The 22,619-nt window shown below is 42.3% G+C and overlaps 1 protein-coding gene across 2 annotated transcripts in view; it reads left to right on the forward strand.

Moving 5' to 3' along the window:
- Positions 1 to 22,619, forward strand: part of TRIM36 (tripartite motif containing 36) — an 80,471-nt gene that overhangs the window by 47,337 nt on the left and 10,515 nt on the right. Inside the window, exons 2-6 of one of the 2 annotated variants that reach the window (XM_018559857.1) lie at positions 294 to 528; positions 3,696 to 3,731; positions 10,747 to 11,072; positions 16,262 to 16,408; positions 19,882 to 19,977. In XM_018559857.1, coding sequence (XP_018415359.1) covers positions 294 to 528; positions 3,696 to 3,731; positions 10,747 to 11,072; positions 16,262 to 16,408; positions 19,882 to 19,977 — 840 coding nt within the window. The remainder of the gene's footprint in view (positions 1 to 293; positions 529 to 3,695; positions 3,732 to 10,746; positions 11,073 to 16,261; positions 16,409 to 19,881; positions 19,978 to 22,619) is intronic. The other variant, XM_018559858.1, reaches the window with a different exon arrangement.

Here is a 22,619-nt window from a genome sequence, read left to right on the forward strand (position 1 = left end):
CCTACCTGGGGCAACAAAGTGCAGTCACAGACCTGTTAAACTAAGAAAATAAAACAAATGCATAATCGGAGGCTGCCTTCATAGAATGTATATTTAATTAGTAGATGCAGAGATTTTAGGCACTATATGCACATTTAGAAACCTATTATGCACATTTAGAAACCTATTATTTAATAAAAGTCTACACCTTTTAAGAAATCTAAATTTAGTTCCAAAATTCAAAGACCCGCAAAGTGTTAACATGCCAGAAGTTGCTTTCGTTCCTTAAATGTATTGTGTTTTTCTACCTCCAGGTTGTGATTAAAAATATTGAGCGAGAACTCCTATGTCCTTCCTGCAAAGAACTGTACACCCATCCCTTGATTTTACCATGCCAGCACAGTGTCTGTCACAAGTGTGTGAAGGAACTCCTCTTCCTGACTATGGAAGATTCCACCGATGTCAGTTCAGAAGCTTCAACACCAGGAAGTCCACGTGTTCGGATTCAGTCACCTAGTGTGGAAAGACTCGACCGACTTCTCAGATCAGGTTAGTGTAAGAGGTTTGTTATGACTATTTGTATATGACATATACAAATAAATGTATATGATAGTGCTCTGCTATTCTTCCCTGAGACTTTAGGTGCCCATACACCTTGCCATTATGGCACGATTTTAGTCTGCAATCACGTTTTCGTCTGATAATCGCACAGTTGATGGGAAGTGCACAAACACAATTACTGTAAAACTGTTCAACTTTCCTCTTTCAAGCAGGCTAGAAAACTTTTTTCGACTCAATGCGAAAATCGACGGATTAGTGGCGTTTTTGTACGAGAAAAAAATCGCAAGATGAACTGACCGAATTTTGTCAATCGACAAAACGGATTTTCGTTTGCGCATGTGCAGCACATGCGCAAACGAAAATCCGTTTTGTCGATTGACAAAATTTGGTCAGTTAGTATTGCTAACGAGCGATCATTGAAATCCAAATCGGTCTGTGCATGATGGGGCAGTTGTACGGAAATCGAACGATGGTTCAATTATCATACCAAAAAGATCGTGAGATGGTTGTAAGGTGTATGGGCACCTTAAGTGTATGGGAAGGGTTCTAAAGGAAAGCTGTCAACAAACCATCTACTCCCAGTTCAGAGCTGAAAATGAGAATCTGTTTGTTTGCTGGTAGGGTTGACATGTTTCCAATTTCCATTTGTTTCTCTTAAGGTATATTATTTTTTTTTATTTTTACATGCTCTGGTTTTGTCTTTCAAACAGAATATTTCTTACATATTTTCTTTAATCAATGTTGCATAACAGTATCTGCAGACCTTTTGAACTGATCTCTTAAGAGTTGAGAATGTTCACTCCAAAAAGATTCCCTTCAATTAAACAAATCACTTGAAAAGCACATTATTGGATACTTTCAAACTTCTGTTCCATATTTTTTTTTTTTTTTTAACCATTGTTAAAGTGACACGAAACACGGAAGTTAAATCTTAAAAATGCATTCAAGTACCTTAACTATTAACAAAGCTGGACCTTTGTGTATCCCTCACTGTCCTTCCTTCTGGAGGGTGGCTACTTTTGTTCCCTATGGTCCGTGTGTGTGTGTGTGTTGTAGTCATTACTCCAAGCTCACTCCAGTGATTGGACTACAATCTCACACTTCGTTTACCAATTTGTATTGAGATAATAGTCCATTAGTGGTGTAGCCAAAGCTATTTTATACACACAGGGACCATGGGGAACAAAGTAGCCACCCTCCAGAAGGAAGGACTGTGCCGGCACCAAATCGGAGATGATTTGAGGATCTACAGCTGCAGTGAGTGATGCACAAATACATTTTGTTAAGGGCTAAGGTGCTTGAATGCATTTTTAGGATTTATTCCTGAGTGTAGTGTCACTTTAAGTCCAGTGTATGGGCACCTTTTTTAGATTTTAATCTTTGCGTTATTTGGTGAAACAGTTAATGTTACTTATTGGGAGATGAGGCAGAGGTGTGGGATTGTTCACATCTTGGCAGTTTAGTGCTGTGGTGCCCAAATACCTTGCATGTAACTGGACCATTTTTATGGACACCTATATGTATACTTGAGCTGTCCTAGGATTCCTAATTCTGTCCATGGCCTCCACTGCAGAAGCAACACATATTGGTCGAAAAATTGCTACCAGCTTGCTGACTGGACAATAAATTAACCACTTGCCGACCGCCCGTTGTAAAAAAACGGAAGGACGACACTGCAGCATTGGTGGGCATTTTTTTTCTGCTCGCGCACGCCCCCTGGTGGGCGCGCACGGGCGGAAAAGACCCGACCAATGCAAAACACCAGTTACCGGGTGTTTCACATATAGATGATCGGCGGCTCTATAGCCCGCCGATCGTCTATGTGCCCGTTTTTTGCCGATTCACCTTCAATCCCGGGATCCGCTGCCCCATCTGCGGCCCGGGACCGGCTCGGGAGGGCGTCGAGAGGAAGGGAGACAGCTTCTTGCTGATCTCCCTCCAGGCTGTGAATGCAGAAGTGATGTGTGTTACATCACTTCCGCATTCACCTGTCAGTCATCTGGCTGCTATAGCCAGAGAGAAGAAGCTGATGAAGCAGATCTCTGCTTCATCAGCTTCTTTTGGGGTCCACAGCAATAAGTGCAAAAAAAAAATATAAATAAAAAAAATAAGTCGCATATAAAAAAGTAAAATAAAAGTCAGATATAAAAAAAAGTTAAACCCCCCCCCCCAAAATGTTAACTCCCCCACGTTTACGCAGATATAAACGTAAATACGCGTCCGGTGCACCAGCGCGCAAAAATGACAATTGCGCTACACACGTTACATATCGCCATCAATCACTGATGACACTAAACTGATAAGCTGTAAAAGCTTTTAAAGCGTCACCTATGGCCAATTTTGGGTATTATCGTTTTTTGAGGTTTCGCGCACGCAATTTTAAGGCTTGACATGTTTGGTGTCTTTTTAGCCGACGTGATGAATACTGAAAAATGGCCTGGATGGGAAGGGGGTTCAACGCCGCGGATGTCAACTGGTTAAAAACCGCAACACAATGGCGACCTTTTATTCTGCTCTATCCTCTTGTCAGGACATGTGCATTGAGGCAGAACCTAATTGGCTTCTAGGGCTGGCCCTTATTATCCTAATCCTGCTGTGCAGGCTTTTACAGGATGGTGAGATCAAGAAAGATTCAAGTACTTATGCTGGTTGAATTGAGGAATACATGTATTCATAAATGCATAACTTCATTTAGTCAGGTTTTTAAAAAAAAAAAAAGATTTTTCTGAAGTTTAGCTCTAAAATAATTGGGTAAATAAACGCATCTGTATATAGCTTCTATTTAGTTTTTCTATACTGGCATCACAAAGTATGTGTCGGTGCTTTATAGAAATGGTAAATGTTTTAGAACAGGTTTGAATTTTCTTTTTTAATATAAAAGTAAAGTATTACTTTAATAAAACTGTTGGCCGCCTTGTATCAAAACTTGAAGGTCAGAGTTTTAATTCTAGTCAAATAAATAAGTTTTTCTTAGCCCTTGGAGGCTGAAATATAAAGGTAACCATGTAGGTTGTTGCTTTGATCCACACCTCTCACTCTTTCACCTTTAATGCATGAAACACTTTAGATTTTAACTGTTAGCATGCTTATAGCGCTTGGCCTTCACATTGTAAGTAAAAGCTGTTTACCTTGTAAATATTAATCTTTTTTTGCAGCCACACATCGGAGCTCTTTTGTAATGAGAAGCAGAGGTGATTTATTCTCAATGTAGATGTTACAGGCTGTGTGCTTCAGTGTGTATTGGCTTTACTCCTTTTCCAAATTTCATTCTGTTGGAGAGGTAAACCTTTGTAATTTCTTATCGTAAGTGATCTACCTACCAGCGTAACATTTGATGGTAATGTCTTTTGGGGAGCTGGGTACACAGAGCCAAACTTCTGTTTGATAAGATAAAAGAAACTTTACCCATATCTTTGAAATGACAACGAACACCTTTTAGAAATATTAGTAATGGTAAACTGCAAACAGATACTAATAGATAATTTCCGGCTTTTTATTCTTTTTCTTTTTCCTCCCCAATCTTCTCTCAGTGGCCATTTTTACGCCATTTTTACAAAGGGCACATTAATTATATCTCCCTTTACTTCCTGGAACTCTGGCACATGTGACTAGGACTTGTGACCATGCACATCGTCTCAGGGGAAAAATAACTGCCTTTCCCTGATCTCTCGTGAGATTAGATCAGTTCCCAGCAATGCTCTGCTGATGTAATCTTCCAGGATACATCGCTTGGACACAGATTACATTACTAATGCTCATGAGGACCAGGAAGTGGAAAAACAGTAATTATAAGTAAATAACAAAATATGTCTTAAGCAGTGGCGTCGCTACAGGGGGGCCCCCCAGTATGTGCCCTCCCCCCGTCAGGACCGGACTGGCCATAGGTCATGGGAGGCCAAACACAATCAGCCTGATTGTGTTCAGCCCACACGGCCGCTATGCCCGATGCAGTGGCACCCTATTATCTATTTATAATCTATTTCTCTGATTAAATGATTACATACAGGGCTTCTGTTCTATCAAAGTTTGTGACTACGTTAGAATGTGTGACCGGTCGCGTTGTCACACATTTTAACATAATCCAGACCATTTTTTTTGGCGGTGGAATATCACTTCTATCCGACTTTGTGACTGATCTCACATTCCACTGCACTCGCAAAGTCTGATAGAAGTGACATTTCAGGACCAATCAGCTGTTCCAGGGCACATCAGGTCTTCTGAACATACGATTTGCGATGCCGTTCTGCCCTGGAACAACTGAGAAAGCGTTGGAATGCTTCACCTATTGGCGGTCACACATTCCACTGCCAAAAAACTGGGCGGGATTACATTAAAACATGTCACCGATGGTGCATTCTAACATAGTAACCTCCCTCTCATTTCAGGGAGGAGTCCTCTGCCTCACCCCGGTGGATTGGGGGGCGGGGAGCACCGCCCTGAAATGATGGCAGATAGCACAGGAAGCAATAGCTTCTTTGCTATCTGGAGGGTTTTTTCTATAGTATTCTGCTGCTGTCGATCACTAGAAGAGGACCTGATGGAAAACTTCAGGTCCCCCTCTGCTGTTAGCATCAGAGGGTGGGTGCAATAGCTAGTTGGCTATTGCTAAGTGAAATAGCCAATAAAAATCTAGCTATGCATTCCTATGCTTTTTTTTTTTTTCTGACCGGCAGCCGATGTCGGGGAAAAAAAAAAGAGCAGGGAAAGGTTTACTCTGCTAGATCGAGCAGAGTAAAACTTTCCGGGAGAAAATGTTTCTCTCCCGGGAGGTGCTATCTAATAGTGGGAGATTGCCAGAGCGTCTGGGAGAGTTGGCATGTCTGCCGTCAGGGGGGTACGGCCAGCACCCATGTGAGGGGTCTGGGCAGCCTGAGGGGCAGCATGGCAGAGATGACGGGAGGGGGTGGAGGGGAGGCCATGCCCCAGCAGCAGCAGCAGGTAAGAGTTGGGAGGAGGTACAGGGAAAGGGACCCTGACGACCAGTCCACCTGGGGCCCTGCAGAGCCCACCCACCTCTCTGCAGGGTCTCAGGTGAGTCCAGAGTCCAGCACGCTGCTGCAACATTAGAGACCGTTGAGAATGTGAGGTTTCATATCGGCATGCAAAGGTGCATGCTGATGTGAATTTTAATGAAAGGGGGTAAAGGTCCACTTTAACAATTTTGTTGCAATCATGTTTTATAGTAGTGTTAACTTTTTAGTGTGCTTCCATGCATAGTAAAGTGTACAAATTACAGCACACTAAAAACTAGGTGTCTGCTAAAAATGTGGCTTATGTGCATTTTGCAGTGAGCTAGTGAGAGACAACCAACAAGTATGCCTTTCACCATGTTGGAAATGTGCTGCAAAACCTTTTATCACATCACATTGCCACTAATGCCATTGCGCTGCTTTTGTTATAGTATTAGTACGTGCAGCAGTGGTGATACAGTAAAGTCTGGTTATCCTAATCTGCTTATCTCTTGGGGACCCCAGGGGCAAGCTCAACCTGCTATAGCTACTGAATATGTTCCTACCCACCTTTTTTAGGGGCGCCAAGGCATCCTGCTTCCTCCATACTGTAAAATTAAATTGCAACTCAACTAGGAGTAACATGCAAGGGCAAAGTTGGAAACTTGGGTTGGGTCTGCGCTGGCTGTTTCAATTTGCGGCTGGACCCCATTCACACCACCGCGTTACGGTGTGACCATTCAAAAAAAGTACACGGTGTGATCTTCTGGCGATCGGTGCACCAGCACTGCCAGGCACATGGACACCCGCTGCTGTGTGTTTAGCATGGAGGCTGGTGTTAATAGGCCCTTAAACGGAGACCAATGCAGTTCCCCAGAGACAAGGATATGGACAGCGCTCTAGTATTCACTTTGGGTATCTATACTGTTATGATAGATGACCTAATTTTAGCATTAAATTGGAGCTCAAGATTTGTGGGTTTTTTTTAAGGGTTGGATGTCCTGTCAGAGATTTATTTACCATGTGGGTCTTGGTAGGGGCAATTACCCCACACACTTACTAATCTGATGATACATGGTCACAAAGACCAGATGTTTTCGGACGAGTTGTACTTTAACCTGTTAATGAGCATGATGGTGAAGGCAGCCTTGAAGGACAATTCATGTACTGAAAGCCATGTATAGCGGTTTAGTGGTCACACAATCAAATGTGTTAGATATAGGGTATGTAAAATATTTGAATGAAAAGCTATTCTGTTGAAAGGATGTTAGCATTGACTGGCTGTCATTCCATTGACAAACATCCGCCTATATGCTTGAAAATTTCAATTGATTTTTTTCCCATTATAAAACACCATTTATTCTTCTGTGCGCTGCATTTTGCCATACATAATAGATCTGCATGATGGACTGACTCCATTTTAAGTGCATGCTGCTTCCCTATTAACAGTTTATCAATAAGTTCTATCCAATTATGGGTTATATGTTCCATTTTGGTAAGTTGTGTAATGTTGCCCTGAACATGCTAATGTAGACTACACATTCTCTGCTCCTAGAATGCCCTAATCCTATAAAGTAGATATAACTCTGCATGTGATCGTTTGACTTTGTTTATCGTAGACTTCCCCAATATTTGTCTCGTCTGTCCTTTTCAAGCAAAAATGTAATTTAATGAACTGGTATAAATTATGGAGGCTTTAAGCTGGCCATACACCTATAGATTTTCTAGGGTCAGATGGAAAAAGTGCAACAGATTTCTCCATCTATGCTAAACTGTGTGGATGGAGGAATTTCCCACCGGGCCAAGCTTCATTATTTTGCTAGTCGACCCCACTGGCTGTCAAATACCTGAACAATGCCTGCATCCAATCAGATTGATCACAAGCCCCCATGTTATAGCACCTTTTGAGATGACCTGTTTAATGTAAACACAGCAGGCAGTGGTTAGGAGTAATTGCTAGCCTGCTATTGACAGCCGGTCTCTCCTCCCTGCTAGATGCCGACTGCAGCGGTTTGTGTCTCCTCCAATCCCTGCAGCCTCTGCTGATGCAGGTGGGTAGAGCAGAGGGGATAAAAAGACTGCAGCAGGCTCCCAGCAGGGAGAACAGGAGAAGCAGTGGAAGGGCTGACAAAACCTTAGGTATCCAGATGCAATTTCTAATCGCCATGGCGACCTGGCGCCTGGTATTTGTAGACCTCGAGGATGTTCAGCTCTACAGTTATATTCCAGCTATCCTATCTTTCGTTCTAGATTTGTTAATATAAGTATGCACATTCAGAATAGATTACACCGAAGCATGCATGTTTTATTTAAAGGTGAACTATGAGGCGAGTGATTTTTCACTCAACCTCATAGTTCGGGACGATCGGCTCAATAGATCGGGAATACATACCTTTGCTCGCTCACTTCTCGTTCATCTCCCTGCAGAGAGCCGTTACTGTCGCTCTCAGCTCCCTGCAGGGATTCCCCTCTCGGATACTCCACTGCTGAGTGGCGGAACAGACAGGGCAGGGGGCGGGTACAGCTGGCTCTGCCTCTAGATAGGCAGAGCCAGCTGTCACTCATGCAGCTGGGTGGATCTCGACAATGTCAGGATCCGTCCCGGCTGCGGCGGTCTCAGCATACTGCGAGCAAAACTGCATCTGAAAGATCTCGACAGGTGGGGTTATTTTGGCTCCTTCCTGAGCAACATTTGTTCTTTTCATCCTTTTGTTTCAGTTTGTAAATAACTCTGCCATGTGTGTGCCAAACAATTAGTGTGCAGTTCAAAAGGGATCCATTGAGGATCTAATTGTTGAACATTTTTTTTTTTTTTTCACCTGTTAGTGAAAAATATATTTTCAGGTATTGACACATGCTACATATACTGTGATGCTTGGTAATTTCTCATTTTTTACCCTTCATTTAGTTTAATATTTATTGAGCATTTTAGGACATAGTGTCTGTGTATTCATTGTACCATAATTTCATGCCTTATGGAATGGCTTCCAACAGAATGAAAATATCCTGCTTTGATATAATGGATTGGTGTCTGTGTTTATGTGCATCACTTTGTTTGGCCTTTGCATGCATTTTCATTTTCCCCAACACCATTGGTTTCATGTTCAAATACCAGAAAGTGTGATAATATAAGGTGCAAGTTGCCGATATGTAAAAGAGGTTTCAGCAACACTGGTAAACTTACACTGTTATGTATATTTTTACCGGTAAAGCTGACTCAAGTTTAAATTAAAAAAAAAAAATCAGTGTTAATGAATTTTGTTAAAATAACGAGTATTGATTTGAAACGATTATCATGGATTTACTATAAAGGCCCATACATTATTTTATTTTTTTACAAATGGGTGCAGTTTACATGCATTCAGGCCACATTTAAATTTGTTTTACTGACCGTGTGCCAAAACTAACTTGGGTTAGAGTGACCCAAAACCTACTAAAAATTAATTTTTAGACCGCCATTCAGGAGTCTTTTTTCTGTACACCAGTGTTGTCCATTTAATGTGTGCAGAAGTTTGCACACCTAAAGATTTTTAATGATATCTCTTTTATGACTGGCAACCTATGTTTTATATTGAATCAATGTGTGCGAATGTGGCTGTGTAAAATGTTTGTTTTGTGTTTTTGTATTTCCCTGCTGTGCAGTTCATGCTGTGAACACACCAGACCTGCAGCATGTTGTATTTTTTGATGGGAGATATTGTCTAAAGACTGACTTTCTGCTGCTCCATGAATGACCTCAGGACAGTTCAAGAATAATGCTGTGGTACATAGAGGATCATTGTTAGGATTAGAAGAAATCCTGGGGCACCCTTGGGCATACCGAGGGAAGAAATTTAGCATTAACGTAGCACCGTTGTGTGTACAGTGGGGTGGCATGGTTGAATCCCAACTCCAGCGGAAGCTTGTTTCGAATGAAGATTGAAGAATTTGAAACCTGTCAGATTAATTTTTATTTGTTTGCTGTCTTCCTGTTTGGAAGATTTCGTCTTTCTGTTCAGGGCGGGGACATTTGTCTTAACTTGGACAAAAACTTGGACAAAAACACATTTCAATCAGAGAAAGTATGGGTTGAACTTCTGACAGTGTTTGTTCTCGTTACCCTCCTGTCCAGAGACAACTGCTCCTTCCATTTCTTGAATTAGAGACTGGAACTGAGGGAAAAGCTCACTATAGTAATTTTGTCTGAACCTAGGTCCAAAGTATACCCTAAATTTGCTCACTATATACACTGCACTCCCATGCTGAATTCAGGAACCTGTGAAGTATTGTTGCCACACCATCACAGGAAGCTGCATTAGATGGACTTCACTGGCAGACTCAACGAGTATTTGTGGGATTTTGTAGGACGTCTAAGAACTGTAATTGCAGATGCCCTTATGTACTGATAAAGGTGCTGCTGCACTTAATGGGAGTCCATGGTTCTACTTTAAACAAAAATACTAAAGAAAATAGTTGGTCTACTTGGAAACCAGCAAAAGCTGAGAAAGTGGACACTTCATTTAGGAGTAGAGAACATCCTGTAGCGTGTAAAAAAATGTATGTATTCTGCAGCACTGCTTAAGAGTGTGGGCGTCCAAACTATGCTGCAATGTACTGCCACTTACATTGCTGGTCATTGGTGCAAAAATGCTTCCTGACGTCGGTGGCCAGTGGTTGCTTACTTGATGTAGTGGATGAGAGGAAATGCTCAGTGTCTGAGTCAGCGCCATCACTGGCTCCATATTGGCACCAGAACCTTTCTGATGCCTTCAGCAGGAGAACAACCTGCTGGATGATGCCTGCAGCATGCTGGGTGTTGCTAGCACTGGTAATGAACCCAGGTGCTTATTTCAAACCATACCCCTACATTGCTAGTAGCCAGATTGGATAGCACTGTATTCTCAATGCTGGCTGTACTACCTGGTCACAGCAGGAGTCGTGGCAGTGATACCTGACATGTTAGGAATTAGTCTTCTTACTTGCCTGTTAGAAGCAGGTCTTGGTTGTATACTGGCATGATTTTAAAACTGGACATGTGATGTACGTTAATCTAAAAATGTAAGTAGAATTTTTTCTGCACAAGTGGATAGGATGGGGAACAGTTAGAACCTTAAAGAAAAAAATGTTTTGCTGCATTTGGACTTTAAACGTATTGCAAAAGTTCTGATAATTATTTAATAGACAAATTTGTATAAGAGTCCACTTTCTACTTTTTCCACTTTAAAAAGAATGGCACAAACTGTATCTTCTCCCAGTAATCTGTTCTTATGTCCTGTAGGTTCTAAACGCAATTCACTGACTCCCAAGATTACAACGCTGTCATGTCCTGGATGTTTACGTGATGTGGACCTCGGCGAGCGTGGGATCAATGGGCTTTTTAGGAACTTTACACTGGAGACTATTGTGGAACGTTATCGACAGGCGGCTCGGGCTGCCACTGCAATCATGTGCGACCTTTGTAAACCTCCAGTTCAAGAGTCCACTAAAAGCTGCCTGGATTGCAGCGCTAGCTATTGTAACGAGTGCTTTAAAATTCACCATCCCTGGGGAACTGTCAAAGCTCAGCATGAATATGTTGGACCTACAACAAACTTCCGACCAAAAGTGAGTGCCATGTGCCTTTTTAAAAAATACTTTTCTTTCACAAGTTATCAAAGGTGAAGACGTGTGTCTGTGTACACTAATGCTCCAGAAGAGACGGATCTGACAGCTTACTTATCCTCAATACCCATAAGCTGCCAGTCTTCAAGGAATGAATGTTACATTTTAACCTAATATAGGTTGATGATATTACCAGGCGGAGCATTATTAAAACTTGCATTAGTGGAGTACTGGAGAATTAAGCATTTCTTAAAATGTCCCCTAGTTTTTCTGGATTAAATTGGTTTTGTATTTCATGTGGTACGTAGACACCATTGACAATGGACCCTGGGGTCCTTGTAGACTGTGTGCATGTCGGAGATTATAGAGGTTCGGTGATTGCTCTACTTGGTCTCATAGCCCCATATTTCATTCAGAAATATGAAGCTATTTTTCTAGATGGTGTTCCCTATGGGAGAGGTGGATAAAATAATATGGATTTCGGGAGCAAGTCTGTCTAATACAGGAGCCAGCAGGATTTTTAACAAACTATAGAACCTTTCGAAATTAGACACAAGCAGTAATGTTTAAGGAGCATTACCTACCTGGCTCCTCAGGTTTGCCCTGCAAAAAAGTGATTTGAGGCTCTACAGCCGAGTGATACACACATAAGATACATTTTTGGTAACAGTTAAGCCACTTGAATGCATTTTTAAGGTTTTAAAGCTGGGGTCTAGTGTCACTTTAACATTTTCCTCAACTGCACAACCAAATCTATTATTAATAATATTCTGCCTTTATTAGTCCAGCATGTTTGGAACAGCAGGGAGATTGGAATGGAATATGGATGAAAGGTGATGAGGCACACAAAGCACAGACAGCTTGCATTCTGCAATCGCACTGGTTTGTAATACGTGACAAAACTGTTGCTAGGCAACATAACAAAGCAAGCTTACGTTTAAATTTTAAAGAATGATCATTGGAATGCAGAGGGGGTCAGGTCAGTTGATTGCCCTGGTTCTTCTTTGTCTTGGCGTGCATTTATTAAACTATTGTTAAATGTTGTAGTGAAAAGGAAGAAATCTCTGCTGGCAGTGAAAGGGATTGATTTCTATAGTGCTAGACTTTTTGGCTTGTAAGTCTCTTCCTCATGACACAGGCCCAGGCAGCAAATTACATATTTGAAAAACTGATTAGAACACTAATGAATTTCATATTTTTGATTTGGCAGTGATAACATTACTCTGTGGCTAAATCGTGTAGTTGTCTCAGTCCTAGCTGAGTTTTTATGCAATGACACAACCGCTTCTAAAGTTTAAATTTAGAAGTGTGAGCCAGTATTGTTAGTGTGACATCAGGGAAAGACCAGGCACTGTGGAAATGCTTGTGGACAGCTTATCCTGGTCCTTGCTTCAATAGACTCTCTGAATTCTACTTGCTTCCACAGTGCTGTTTTACAGACTTGTAGAGAACTTGGATATCACTGTAGACTAATTAATAACTAAATGTGCCGAGCTAAAACAATGATCAGATATAAAGAGTAAAAAAAATGAGTCAAACAAATGTCAGTGAAAAAAATCAATCAGGTGTAAAGTCTTTAAATCTTCATAAATCCGCGAAAGATGTCCAAATATAGCAATAGTGATTAATAATACTTGTTCCTTCACCAAATGCACCACACCAGATATAGGGGTGCTCACCTTATTGATAGACCCCAGCAAGAGGTCAAACCAGGCAATTCCCCCCTTAACCAGGGGAGGGGGCCCTCAGCTCCAATCGCTCACAGATGTCCTCCAATGGTTTAATCAGACCAGCAAACAGATCTGTGCAACACTTCTTAAATAGGAAAGCAATAGCCTCCAATCTTTATCGATCTATAGGCCTCCTCAGTATAAGGTGTCAATGCCAGGATCGTGTTGACCGAAAAAAGAAAGCAAACACCATAGCGCGTACCATCCAAACAGAGTATGATTTATTAAAAGAAAATTACTCACATAAAAGCAGTGGTAACATAGCATGGACTCTCTCTTAAAAGTATGTGCAAGAGTTTCAAATGACTGCGGCCGTCAGTCGTAGAGATCAATGTAACGTCAAATGCTCCGCCCTATGCGCATTACGTCCAGCGTGACTTCATCAGGGATCAGGAGCATCTGACGTTCTGGATCACATATATATAGTCACATCTATAATCAGAAAACACTCCCACTTACCACCATTCACTGAATAGACCAGACTGCTCTTCTCAAGAATGGAAGCAGTCAGTGTCTACCATATACACTCTAAAAACATAGCAATAAAAAATCTATCCCCTTAGGAGAAAGATATATTATAGAAAAAATATATAAAAATAAGGCATACATGTAAAGGTATACATATTATAACCCCTCTACAGAAAGCTAAACATAACAAAATATATGCCAACAGAATAAACGCACAACAGTGCATGTGCATGATCACTTTTTTTGTTTTGCATATATGACATGCACTGTTGTGTGTTTTATTCTGTTGGCATATATTTTGTTATGTTTAGCTTTCCCACGATTTTGTAGGACCCAGGCCTAGTAATAAGTCCATCAAAAAATGTAAAAATCAGCAATGCGAGCCATGAAAAAGTACACCCAAACCTATACATCACTGCACCTCTACATTACCACCGTAAATTCGAATCGCCTAAAAAAGGTGGAAACAGGTTATTTGTTTCCCTCCAAAGCTTTGTATTCCCTGGCCTCATTTTTCATTGCAATGAACATATGGAGATCAGATAATACTGAACATGGAAGATTAAAATGATGGTCTTGACTATATTTTAGAATAAGATTTAAATTTGAATTCTTTAAAAGGAGAATTCAATGCAACCATTTTGATGATGGTCTGTATTTGGCTGAAACAGGTAATCTTGCATTCTGATTTAAATATGCCAATAGAAGACAAAGTCTCTTTTAGTCTTCAATAGTTTCATTGATCCTATTTATACAAATGATGTGCAGTAACCCATACTAATCCGATTTCTGCGATTCAAAATAACTGCAGAACACTAAAAAGCTGAGGCCAGCTTTTGACGCCTTGGAGGGCTTTCATTTAGTGGTTTCATTTTCAATGGTGTTTTTAAAAGAGAGCTTACCATCGTTGGTCATCCAGATTTGTTTTTTAGTTTCCCTGAAGAAAACATTCAAAATGTCTGGTTCTTTTTATTTTTTTGCATTTGGCATGTTTTACAGGTTACAATTTAAGCTGGAAAATATTGCATGCAGTAATGTATTATGTAAGGGGTGAAGGGTTCATGTTGTATTCCCATACGCCACTCGATGATTTAAGTCATTTGTATATAATGATCTGATTCCTTGGTGAGGTCATCTGCAGTTGTTGGGATATTATGTTTCTCCCGTGTACAAAAACCATCTGAGTATTGCAGAGGGTAGTTTTCATGACTTTAGAAATGGCTACAAAGAACAGATTTTGTAAGCCTGATTTTTAAAGTGGACCTAAACGCCAGGTTGATGCAGGACTAAGCCTGCACCAGTTACTGCAAAAATTGTTTAAAAAAAAAGTATTTCATACCTTGAAGGTTTATTAAACCCTCCGGTATTTCTGCATATATGCAAAAAGTGTTAAGTGTTAAAAAAACCGCTTTAAAATCGGTTTAAACTTGCCTGTGTCTTCCCCGTGCGCTCCTGTCCGAAAATTTGAAAATTCTCGGGCGGCCGCAAAGCATCTTGGGACGGGCGCAGGCGCAGTTCACATTTTCCGCTAGGAGAGACACAAGGTAAGTATATGGACGCGTGCATCCGCATGCAGACACCGTGGGACAGGAAGTGCCAGCAAGGACAGGAGTCGGCCCTGGATCGGAGACCCGCAGCAGCGCTGGAGGGACAGATGTAAAGGACAGGAAAGATCGGATTAAGAAACCTCATTTAAAGTAAGTGTTTTAATTAACATTGGGGGGAGGGAAAAAATCTTTGACCTTCATGTCACTTTAACTTTGTACTTGTGCTACATTTTGATACGTCTTGTACTTTGACTCATTGTATCATTTAATGAAGATTATCATTTGTGGCAGTCATGAATTGGTCTTGTTGCATATTTACAGCAAGCCGCAAAATCCCTAGAGATGTGTAGTAACTCTAGGGTAGCCCTAAAGCCCGATATTCTCACTGAAAGGTTCCAAGTGTCCGATTATGGGGTCTAATTGGGTTAATTTTGCCTTCCCCTTCTATGCCAACTCTGCTCACTTGCCGTTTTTAGTAGGCAGCCAGAAAAGCAGACCCCAGTGTCGGCATATTGGTGTCTGATCTCTGGGAGGCCGGATGGGGTTTTGTAAGACTGGCTACGTAGTTACTGCATGGGCCCTCATACACAGTGATTGAACTGTCAATTTGGTGTTGGTGCAGAAAGTCGGATAGGGCATAGAACAAACTCAAATGAAACTTTAATACTCGCATAATCCTCCTTTTTGAGCTATTCATATCAAACAACCCTGCTTCAAAAGTTATTTCCAACTGTGAGTGTATGCTGGGACCACTGGTTCCTTAACAGCTGGAGGGTTCCTTGTTGTGTCTAATCAGGTAAAGCAATGTTAGACATGCACACAGTTTTATAACACTTGTGTGTTGGGTGATGCTGCTTGTGCAATGGAGCACACATGCTGTCTGCTGCTGTAAATTCCTGAGTCCTGTACCGCAGATGAATATTGCTAAGTTTAGAATCATTTCCGTTGGGTGTCCAGAAATGAATGATGGTATAGAGGTTCTGAACCATATATGGATTTCAGGACTAGATGACCTATAGGGGAGGCTGAACATTAGATATCCTTTCATAACGTGTGAAACGTATCAGAGGATTAAAAGAACTCAGTTGAATGTTTGTGTGTTTTTAAATATAGAACAGTGCCATTGTAAATTTATAGTATAGGTGTGATGAGCCAGCAGGGTTTCCAGTATTAAACCAAATTGTCTCGACAGTTATTGCCATGTAGACCACCTTCACCTGACGTAGTTATGTGTAACACAGCTTTTCTAGAAGGGTAAACAAAGCAGATAGACTGACAGATTTTGCATACGGGTTTCTCCATAAAAACGCAAGTGGACAGTGTGAATGAAGCATTAAAGCAGGCACTGGTGTACAGCTGCCACCTGTAATTGATTTCTATGAGGTCTTAAAGATGTATACGCAGGTTTCTGTAATGGTTTAGTAAACCAAATATTTTCTGTTTGCAGGTGCTTATGTGTCCTGAACACGAGTCAGAAAAGGTGAACATGTACTGTGAGATCTGCAGGAGGCCTGTGTGTCACTTGTGTAAACTTGCAGGTGCACATGCTAACCACAGAGTGACCACGATGAGTAATGCATACAAAACACTAAAGGTAAGCTTGTCTGGCTCTTGCAATAGATAAGAGGTTGTGATCATTGTAATATGACGTACTGTAAATACAACCATTCCGAGGCTGAATTGTTATGAAAACCTTTTCTTTTCCTACTTCTGAATTGCTAGTAAGAATGTAGTAAGTACAAAGCAAAAGCTAGTTGTAGTTGTCCCTCCTGCTTTTTTTTTTATTTTTAAACAAGAGCTCTAGTTAACCCTTGCAGGGGGGCTACTCCCTCACTGGAGTTCCTCTTTAAGTTGTTTATATGCTGGGGGGATGTATTAACCATACCTTGAATAACAATGTAGTAAGTTTGACTTCCCCCTTCATTACCATATTCCCCAGAGGCTATGTAGCGGATTATATACAGGGATGCTCGAATCGTATTGCCCGACGCCTGGGACATGCAGTTCCCGGTGCCGGTCAGGTGTTTCTCTGCAGCAAGGTGGGGACCTGGACAGGATGGCCCAGTTCCTGTGGTCAGGAGAACCCTGGGGGCTGTGGGCAAGTACTGGCTGGTGAGGAAGTTCCCCTTACCTCCCACTGACGATGGGGACCCGCACCTTCCTCCTAGTCTCTGCCTCTGGTCTTTGCGGCTTCGATAAGTCCCGGTGTGACGACGAGTTTAATGGGCAGGGACTGCTGACACTTGTAGTGTCCTGAACCACAGGACACCAGGACTGACATGATTTTATGACTGTCCTGGTGACCTCTGTGAGGGCACTACAAGTTTCAGCAGTCACTCTGCTTCAATTAGCCGCTGCCAAAACAGGTGAGCAGATGGGGTTTTCTAGCTTGATTCCATTCAAGTATTTTTAGGTCTATCAATGAAGACATTATTTAAATACCGCTTTTTGGTTTTTAAATTATTGTTTGTATCAGGACAAGTAGATTGTCATAAGGGACAATCTACTTTAAATGTAATGTTAAGGAAACTCCGTTGCTACTTTTTAAGAAAAGTGGAAAAAAAAAGTCCAGCCTGCTTTTAAAGCAGAACTCCAGGGATATTTGTATTAACCCTTGCCGTTGGGCTTCTGTGTCTAGGTTAAAGAAAACAAAGAATTACTCACTCAAAGCTCCCTGCTGGCTTCTTAGACCGGTCCCTGAAGGTCTCTCCCCCTCTGCAGTGGTATAAGGTCCAGTAAATCACATCTATACACTGTGCATAGACACGAGGACACTGAGGAAAATTCCAATGCTGCTGTGGATGGGACAGGCTGGAGGGAGTGCCTTGACAGCTGACCAGCACTGCAAGGGTTAATGGAAAAAAGTTCCTGGAGTTCTGCTTTAATACTTGGGTCACCCATTGCCTGCTCCGACGAACTTTTAGAGCTAAACGTGTTGATAAATCTTCTGCATCCTACACGTTTGGGTGCAGGTATTAAACGCTCCCAGTCAGAGCTCTGTGCTTTCACTCATTGGCTTCTACACAACTACAGGACACCGTTAAGTAGAACAGCGGCACACTATTTTATATACATAGTGACCGTAGTTTTAAGAAGTGTAAATGTCAGTGTGATATGACTGATTCTGGTTTGTGCAAGAGAAGTAGGTCAGGTTTACTCCAAAAGATGCAAAGAGCAGCAATGATGGTGACCAGTATGTTAGGCTCATGCTGGTCTGACTTCAGTTAAAGTAAACCTTTCATGAGAGGAAGGTGAATGCCATTGCTGACCTTTTTAGAAAATACTTGTTGCCTGGCTCCTCACTGGCTTCAGTATTGTCTTGAGTAATTGGAGTAAGTGACCCAGAACAAGTATGCAGATCAAGAGTTGAAGTAATGTCGGAAGATCTAATCTGTTACTAGTTCCAGATCAGTGACTCAGATTGTTGAAGGAAGCCGACCATCATGACTACAAGGAAGCTTCCATTTTTAAAATGAGGAGTTGGACTTCCATGTTTCTGTCATTACTAACTTTAATTTTAATAGGCTTCTTTGCAAGATTGTACTTTACCCCTTGTGCTGCTTACTGAAAGAGTATATACAAGTTTGTAGACTGGCATTTGTTTGAAGTCCGTTTTGGTATGCTTAATTAAGTTGCATTGGCTTGCAGTTGACCTCCTTACTTGCATTTGACTTACTTCAAGCAGGTATCTTATTCTCATATACTTGTGTGGGAATGTAAAACCTGCCTAAGGCAAATAAAAGCCTGTCAACATATGCTCTCAAGTTTACCATACACTTTAGTGATGGTCAAAAGGTGCAACCAATATGAAAGCTAATGCACAACAGAGTTATCTGCATTGTTGTTTTTTTTTAATTTTCTTTTGCAGCTATAGAAAAAAGTAGGATGTGGTTTTGTGCTGTGGCTAACATCACTTTATAGCTCTAAAAAAACAAAAAAACACAGCAACATTGTATTGACTAGGGATCATAGCAACCATATGTTTCACATTTTGTATACAAAAACATTCAGCCCAGCCTTAAAAGAGCACAAAAGCCAAACCTTTTTTTGGCTTTACTTCTCTTTTGGGCTCACCACAGTAAGTTCACTGATTTATTCCTGTAACCCAAAGTCAGCTACTGCCCGCTATATGCTAACAGCGCTACAGCCGGGAAGGATCCGAACAATATTGTTGGGATCCACTCAGCTGCCTGATTTGACAGCTGCCTCTTCCTCTCTAGAGACAGCTGTGCTTGTCCCCTGCCCTGCTTGTCCCCTGCCCTGCTTGTCCCCTGCCTGTCCGTCCAGCGAATGCCCTGCCTGTCCGTCCAGCGAATGCCCTGCCTGTCCGTCCAGCGAATGCCCTGCCTGTCCGTCCAGCGAATGCCCTGCCTGTCCATCCAGCGAATGCCCCGCCTGTCCGTCCAGCGAATGCCCTGCCTGTCCGTCCAGCGAGTGCTGGAGGAACCGGAAAGAGGTGGTAGAATCTCTATGGGGAGTGGTGACTGACGGTCACTGCCCTGCAGGGAGGAGACGCTGAGTTGAGCGATTAGCGGTCACATCAGTGTCCCACGCGTGGCTCGACGTTTTGGAAAGAGTGTATTTTACTCTCCCAATACTTCTTTAAACTTCATAGACTTCCATATTTCAACTGTTCTAGTAAAAATCTAAGGCAGGTGGCTGACGTAGTATCTGAGCTATTTTTGGCTGACCATAAAATGCCATTGGATTGTCAGGCACAAAAGTGGTGGATGAAATAGATTTTCTATCTTGTCCAGCTACACACCCCTTTCCCCCCCAGATAGTGGCCAATTGGTGTCTGTAGCATCAATTAGGATAATATGGTTATCAAAACTGTTTTCAAATGTCTACTGCAACCGTTTAGGCTTTGGCCTAAATTAATAAGTGAAAATTATCAAAGGAAAATTCTGTAACAAGATAAAATACTTTATTGTTTTTGACTTTTTTGTTTGTCTTATAAAAAGTTCAAAACCATGTGTTAAGAGGATCAGAGTGCATTTATTGTCTTGTCGGTACCTTGTCCTTGGCTGTTTAAAGCCTTCTATTTTCATCTATCTTTCTGCATAGGAAAAACTTACAAAAGGTATCGGCTATCTTATCAGCAAAGAAAGCCAAGTTCAGACCCAGATTTGTGAACTGCAAATCTTGATAACACGCACTGAGGTAAGTGGAGAGCATGGAAATATTGATCATACTTTAAAGAGGTGCGAGTATTCTTGCTCACTGTGTTGATCTATTTTCTCTAGTTTCTCGAAGGATTGCTGTGAGATATCATGCTTTCTTGATGACTTCTGTCTTGCTGCCATATTTCCTTTCCTCTAAAATACCCACTAGCATCCTTGTTAATATTAAAGGAGAACTATGGGGTTAGGGCTTTTCCCCATAGTTCTCCGAAGGGTAACGGGAGGACACAAACTAGTGTCCTCCCGTCACCCTAAGCTCAGTTTACCGTGAGCTACGGCTCGCGGTATACTGAGACGCTGAAGCAGATCCCGACAATTATGTCTGGATCCGCCCAGCTGCGTGTACACGCCCCCTCCCCCGCCAGTCAGTGCTGGAGGATCGGGGAGGGGTGAATCCAGCCCCTCCCCTGTCATGGCAGAGAGCCGTGACAGGATCGAGAAGTGAGCAAACGTCGGTATGTGTTCGCTCACTTCCCGATCTACTGAGCCGACCTGTGACAGTCTCATTGTCACAGGTCGGCTAGAACTATGAGGTGAGTGAAAAGCACTCACCTCATAGTTCTCCTTTTAATGCCCTAGCTACCTCAATGCCACACCCTACTCCTTCGGCCGAACACAATGGACACACTTCTACTCACGCTGACAGCAACACCCTTGACCTTGTATTCTCCCACCTCTGCAACCTTTTTTCTGATCACAACCTTAAGGTGCCCATACACTGCACGATTCTCGTACGAGAATCGCGGGAAATCCCGCGATCGTACGAGAATCGTGCAGTGTATGGAAGGCGTGCGACCGTTTCTACTGTACGGTCGCACGTCTTCCGTCGAACCAGTAGGCTAGAAAACCCGCCGGAAATCGTACGATTCTCGGCGAGTGAGTGGCCTGCTAGTTCGACAACTGACTAAGGGGCTGGTGTGCGCACGCGCACACTTCCCGTTTGCCGTCCTCGCAAGCCCGCCCCTGTCCAAGATGGGCAGATCGACTAAGGTCTTGCGATGGTTGTACAGTGTATGGCCACCTTTAGTTTCATTCTCTACCTCTTTAACCTCCCATCCCTCCAACCAACATTTGCCCATATAAACTTTCGCCATTTTAACCTTTCTCTGCAACAGAATCTGAGCCCTATCCTGCCCTGGCCTTGCCACTTCTGTCTACAACAGTTCACTCCTTGTCCTCTCTGGACACACATACCTCCCTTACCACACATAGAATTAGGCCCTGACTGCTACAACCTTGGCAAACAAATGACACCAGAAGTGTGAAAATACATTTTTGCTTTTGTGTGGCCTGAATCTAAATCCCTACAAGATTTCACCCTATATAAATCTGCCCTCCAGAAATACAGTTCATTGCTCCGTTCTGCCAAACAGAACTATTTTTTCACTCGCACTTTTATCTACCTTATCGCTCTTTGTCCCCACTGCCTCCATCCTCTAACACATTCACTGTCCTGGAGATTGCCAATCATTTCAAGAGTGATGCAATTTGTGATGAAATCCTCACTGTCCAGATATCTTCCCCCACCAACATACCATGTCTACCACTACATTTAATACTTTCCGCAACACATGTCAAGAACTGCTCTCTTAAAAGCTTTTCTGTAGCAGTCCCCCCAAGGCTCAGTCCTCAGGCCCCTTTTCTCAATCTACACCACCTCCCCAGGTCATTTAAAAATCCCACAGCTTCCAATGGCATCTGTGTTGACTGATCCCAAATCTATCCCTCTGCTCCCCAGCTCACCTCTTCTGTCTCCTCATGCATCACTAATTTATTCACTAACATGTTTACATAGATTTCACACAGCTTCCTCAAACTCGGTCTGTCCAAATGGAGCTGGTATTTTCTCCCCCAACTTCTTCAAAGTGATCAACAGCACAACAATCAATCCCTCCACTCAGGCCAGGTGCTAGGTGTAAACCTGGAATCTGACCTCTCCATTTGGCCCCACATCTAATCACTGTTGATATCTTGCCTCCCTTACCGCCACATAATTTCCAAAATCACCCTTTAACAAATGACACCACAAAGCTACTAATTCTCTACCTTTTTTTTTATTTTTCTTGCCTTGTCTATTGCAACGTCCTCATTGGCCTACCCTAAAGCTGGCCATAAACCTGTCAATTTCTTTCAACTCGCAGGCTGAACGGAAGAAATTGACGCAATTCCTCCAACACAGCGCGTCGATCGAGGAATCGCTGCTGTTTGCATTGTATTCTGACAGGTGCATCCGGCACCTGTCAGAATAACAGATGAGGGGGCAGCTCATGGGCTGCCGCCTCTGATCGTACACATATTGCAGATTTTCCAGCCGGCTCTTTAGATCAGCTGTTCGATGGAATGCCGGGTAAAAGGGAGCAGACTGGCCAAATTTCGGCCGGTACATTAAAAACTGGCCACAGGATATGCCTCCAATATATCATGAATGCTGGTGCCAGAGTTGTTCAACTTGCCATCCCTCCCATCCAATCACTCCACTGCCTTCCACTTGCCCAATTAAATATTCAAAATACTAACATACAAAGCCATCCATATCTCGGCCCAAGCTGCGTCACCAACATATTGCAAGCAGGGCCCTCCTAACCTTCTGTATTGAATTCTTAGCTGTACGGTCTCCCCCCC

The sequence above is a fragment of the Nanorana parkeri genome, unplaced genomic scaffold, assembly GCF_000935625.1.
Source record: "Nanorana parkeri isolate BGI_ZX_2015 unplaced genomic scaffold, ASM93562v1 scaffold417, whole genome shotgun sequence".
Lineage (NCBI taxonomy): Eukaryota > Metazoa > Chordata > Amphibia > Anura > Dicroglossidae > Nanorana > Nanorana parkeri.